At 34.5% G+C, this 5,298-nt stretch overlaps 1 protein-coding gene across 1 annotated transcript; it reads left to right on the forward strand.

Annotated features, from left to right (window-relative positions):
• The first annotated feature begins 2,274 nt into the window (after positions 1-2,274).
• Positions 2,275-5,076, forward strand: LOC134261053 (ketimine reductase mu-crystallin-like). Its single transcript, XM_062743531.1, has 7 exons — positions 2,275-2,449; positions 3,217-3,279; positions 3,637-3,738; positions 3,821-3,998; positions 4,335-4,456; positions 4,658-4,742; positions 4,845-5,076. The coding sequence occupies exons 1-7, from the start codon at positions 2,318-2,320 to the stop codon at positions 4,904-4,906; spliced, it is 744 nt and encodes a 247-aa protein (XP_062599515.1). The 5' UTR covers positions 2,275-2,317; the 3' UTR covers positions 4,907-5,076.
• The last annotated feature ends 222 nt before the right edge of the window (positions 5,077-5,298 follow it).

A 5,298-nucleotide genomic window follows, 5' to 3' on the forward strand; every position in this document is an offset into this window, starting at 1 on the left:
ACTTTTGAATGCCCGGGCCCCATCTTCAATCTGTGCTCTGTCTAGTCCATAATGTTTTGCTTATCAATTCCACTCTGGCATAATGAAATTCCCCTTAAGTCCCGCACGATCACATATTATGTTCATCATAGATTTCAGTTTGTTAACGCCGACAGTCTGAATGCCGTACCGTGGTGGTGACCCAGCTAGCGACCGTCTGTAGAACAGACCTTAATTTCCAAGGGCCACTACGTAAAGTTTGAAGAAAATCCGCCATTTAAAGCTACCCTACAACATTAAAATTCCAAATAAAATATCTAATATAAATTATGAAATGCGTGTAACAATCACTATTGCACTTGCGTATATAATTTGAATTTCCCGCGTTTTGTCCCTATGCTTATTTTACCCATAAGTCCTTGCAAAATAGCTTAGCCGACCAGAACAATTGAGGCCTGGTCATTCCCGGCAGAGAAACGTAGCTGCAGACACGTATTCTAATTTCGAAGCAGCTAGTATATGTACATAGCAGCAGTGCATGCAATATATTGACACTGGCACGGAGACAGGTCCGTGGTAAGTATTTAATATGATATTATTTGCTTTGTATATAGTTTTTTATGCAAATTTATTATTGAGTACAACTTCGTTCTTATTTCTGAACTTGGCCAGCTCTCACCATTTTACCTGTTGTTCACTCAGGTGTGACGGTTAGCGAGAGTGTTCGAGTGGCTGTTGTAATATATCGATAACGTTTAAAGTTCTCATTGTTAAATGTTCGCTATTTTCTTGTACCCAGTTTTGTTACTTTGTGTGGAATATTTTGTCCATTTAAATTTTGGTTTAAATGTCTGGGCGGAAGTGAATGACCGGATGTTGAAAGTAAGGTGCGCCATATTGGCAATAATTTGTTTTGACTTTGTTAACTGGTAACCATTACACTTAATACTTTTTTGATTATTTTTATATTGAGAATGAATAGCCAAACATATATAGTGGTATTGCCAAACATGTGTAGTGAAACATGTGATTTATAAATATGCATCATTGTAGCGTCATGGATATTGGTATGACCTGTGCTTGATACATAGACTGAGCTGAGGGGATCATTGTGACGGCGAAAGGTTCCAGGGACTAAGGCCCGGAAGAGTGCTGTGCGTGGATCCAAATATTTGTTGGTGAACGGATAACAGATAAGTCTATCCAAGAAACTTTGAGTTAGCGCTTTATAAGAAAAGGCAAACTTTTGATTTCATTCCTGCATCGAGGATGAGGATGATGTTGATGATGATGATCGTGATGATGACGAGGATAATCTATGATCTGTGAACATGTTTGGCATTAATAACTGAATTAGATACCCGGGGTGATTGGCTGATTAATGAATTTGTTAATTGGGTAATTGTTGATTACCAATGGGTTTTTTTTCTTTGTTTAATTGTTTAATAGTGAGAAAGAGGGTGTGAATTTGTGTGTGGTAAGTTTGTGTGAGATCTTTGTTATTATTATTATTTTTTTTTGTAAATAAATTTATTAAACTTATTGAACTTGTGTGATTCTTGGAGATAGCCAGCTTGACCACGTGACATGCGACAGGCATATTTTTCATGTGATCTCTGTACAATATTTATACCAGGGAGTCATCAAATCTAAGTATACATTTAAATAAATAACGAGATGAAAAGGGGACATAACATAAACAAAGGGGGGGGGGCATAACGAGATGTAGGGGCGGATCGAATGATCTCTATACAGTAATAAAAGACAATATACTTGTAAGCAATAATTTTATAATCAGAATTTAACTTACCGGGCTGGCAGTAATGCCTTATTAGTTTGTTGTAAAGCTCCTTATGCGTTTTGGTAGATCTTCCAGTAAACTCGATGTATTTTCCTGCTTCACCATCATTACAAGCGTCCATATCTTGTGACTGTCAGTCGCGCTATGCACAATTTGCGCGGGGCAACGGGAAAGATTTTTCACGTGATTGGAAAATTGAATTTAATTGGAGTTTGGATGTTTAATAATGAATAATCATTTTAGAAAATCACGTGTTCAAATGTAAACTTTTTAATTGGACCATGATACAAGACAGTTATTGAATATTTATTTTGGTGTATCCTGAGTTATTTGGGCGTAGGGCGGAGTCTCGTGCTTCGCACTCGTCACCGCCCTTCGCCAAAATAACTCAGGATACACCAAAATAAATATACAATAACTATTACTTCATGCAAGTAATTATTTACCAAATCATACATGTAGCAATTTTATCTTTAAATAAAATGAATGACAAAATGCAATTTATTCTTGAAATGACCTTGTAGGTTTTTGGGAGTGATGCCTGCTTATAGTCCAGACGATGAAGCTTTGGCTGTTAAATTGGTCACTTTTTTTCCACAGAACATAGGAGTTCCAACTCATAATGCCATTATACCTGTGTTCAATGCAAAGACAGGAATTCCAGAAATAGTTAAGTGATAATGGAACCAATACAGGTAGCTTCATGGACATACTGTAAAGTGCTATTAATGATGAAGGAGGACGAAGTTTATACCATTTACTATTCAGAAAATAGTCCTTTCATGTAGTGTAAATCTGTGTTACTTTCTTCAATTTTGCAAAGAACTATATGCGGTATTTACCAACATTTGCCCCCCAAAATCAAACTTTGATGGAGTAATATTTAATTAAGTCCTTAAACAGGGGAGTGTATGCTGACTTCAAAGCACTGAATAATTTCATAAGTAATGACGTCATATGTACGTAATGACGTCACAAATATGACGTAATTTCAGTTTTTTATGAATTTTGCAGAAAAATGTACATATTTCGTCGATATTTTAAATAAAAGTCACCGAGCGCATGTGTGTTCAGGATAAATATTTTGATATAATGTGTAGAAAGATAATATCAATGAAATATGTCAATATTGTTCCTGAACACACATGCGCTCTATAAATTTTAAAGCTTAAATTGTTGAAATTTTGTCCATTTTGTCCTCTTTCTGAAAAAGAATATAAAATCGGACTAGTTTGTGACGTCATAAAAACAGAAATTGTGAATACACTGCTCTGGAACTATAATATTTTCTGTTAACTTATATTTCTCGTACAATTTATTGAATTCAGCACATTTCAGGAAGTTTTCAAAATTTGACTTTTGTGGGGGCAAACATATGCAATATACCGCATATAGTTCTTTTATTTAATTTTAAAAAAAAAAAATTTCTTTGTCAGATAATGGATGGTGAAGTGATTACCACAATGAGAACAGCTGCCGTTTCTGCAATAGCTACAAAGGTAATATGCTTTTTCTAAAATTTCTGTAAGCTAGTTTTATACATTTTCTACATGTACATGACTCATATAAAGATTGCAATTAACCTAAATGCTTGTATAAAAATTGCAATTAACCTAAATGCTTGTCTCTCTTATAATGTTAGCTCTCTGCATTCTAAACAGTTTTAAAGATCAATTATGCTTCATGTGAAACATTAATATTTATATAATTTTACTTTAATGCTTTAACAGGATTATTGAAGGTATACACTAGTTGAGCTAGTTTCATCAGAAATGGCTGGCTTTGACATTGGCACAATTCTTTCATTTTTTTTTTTCTATATATAGCTGAATTGTTTTTAAAAATTATTTTTACAGTACCTTTGTGCACCAAATCCGAGGGTTCTTGCTGTTTTAGGATCTGGAGTTCAGGCTCGCTCTCACATTCAGGCTCTGTCCTCCATTTTTTCATTCCAAAAGGTTGGTTAAAACTTAAAAATTGGCAAAAAATTATGAGAATTTTTCTTTCCAAGACTGTGATTCAGTATTTCTTTGTATATAGATAAATATCTGGAGTAGAACCAAGAAGAATGCCGCAGCCCTGGCTGAGGAGGTAAGTGGAAATGCTTGTGATACTGCACAGGAAGCTGTCACAGATGCAGACGTCATCGTCACAGTAACATCATCAGCAACACCCATACTGAAGAAGGAATGGGTAAAACCGGGTGGACATATCAATGGCAATTATGTTTTTGACATTTCTCAGAGAAATTATTCTGTCAGTTAAAAAAGTAATCACATTTGGAAGGCTTTAAAGCTAAGAATGAACCTTAGAGGATTCACTATGTGTGCTTATTTTTGCATATTTGTAATGCAATTCAAACTTTCTTTATAGATCAAGAACTGTTTTAGCAATAAATAATTAATGCTATTACTCATTTCAATATCATATCTATAAATTCAAAAGTACTATTATTTGTACAAATATTTTTAAAGTACATGTACAGTGCACACATTAATTTATGCGGAAAATCCTTAATCACACATTATCCTAAATTTCCTTTTTACTTTTTCAGCTGTGGGTGCCTGTCGCCCGGACTGGCAGGAAATTGACCCGGATCTGGTGAGGGCCAGTGTTCTCTATGTAGACAGTCGGGAGGCGGCTCAGAAGGAAAGCGGGGACGTTATTCTCTCAAAGGTCAATTTTCAATGATAAATGTTTCAAAATCATTCTGTCTTTAATTCTTATTTACGGAACATTTCTTAATGATATTAATGATTGTGCTGTAATGTCATATTACCTGACAGACAAGAAAATACAGCTGTAGTGAAAAACTATTCTTGAGAAAATCCATATTTGGAAAATTTCTTCTAGCTTGTGGGTGCTTTTACATTTTAGGCAGATATTTTCAGTGAGCTTGGAGAAATGCTATTGGGATTGAAAGAAGCTAAAGTCAAGGAAACAACATTGTTTAAATCCCTGGGTTTGTTCTCTTTTTATCAATTTTCTTCCACTTAGCAATGCATAATGATTATAAATACACGAGCAACAGATTATAACCTAAATTCTTATTATTTATTATCAGGACTTGCCATTGAAGATGTAATGTCTGCCAAACTGGTACAGGATCTGCTGACCAAGAAATGAGGTGCCACAAAGCATGCAAAAGGACAAAAGAGATTCATAATATCAGTAGTGTTCACAAATAGTTTTGCATTTATATCTTGATCAATCAAAAAAAATTTAACATTGAATATTCCAGACAGTCAGTTACTGTTATATTAATGATACTCAGAAAATGTAATGATTGTCGGGGGGGGGGGGATGGGGGGGGAGAGAATGTGTGTCTGCCCAAAATACATGAAATGTATTTGTTTTGAAATATGCCATATTCATTGTTCAATATTTTAATTTTTTTACTATGATTTACATTTTTGTACAAGTCTTTCAATATTTACTGTTCCAATAAAAATATGGATCCCGGTGTCTCAGCATATACGCACATTATTCTGTTTGAAAAACTGGAATGCAAGGAAACT

The sequence above is a fragment of the Saccostrea cucullata genome, unplaced genomic scaffold, assembly GCF_032062105.1.
Source record: "Saccostrea cucullata isolate Sc308-1 unplaced genomic scaffold, CSIRO_AGI_Scuc_v1 ctg11584, whole genome shotgun sequence".
NCBI lineage: Eukaryota > Metazoa > Mollusca > Bivalvia > Ostreida > Ostreidae > Saccostrea > Saccostrea cuccullata.

Bases quoted from the DNA above. Each gene is read 5' to 3' on its own strand.
- LOC134261053 (XM_062743531.1), top strand. From the start codon at position 2,318: ATGCCTGCTTATAGTCCAGACGATGAAGCTTTGGCTGTTAAATTGGTC. The intron at 3,280-3,636 runs GTAATATGCTTT...TTATTTTTACAG, and splicing joins TTTCTGCAATAGCTACAAAG to TACCTTTGTGCACCAAATCC. The intron at 3,739-3,820 runs GTTGGTTAAAAC...CTTTGTATATAG, and splicing joins CCATTTTTTCATTCCAAAAG to ATAAATATCTGGAGTAGAAC.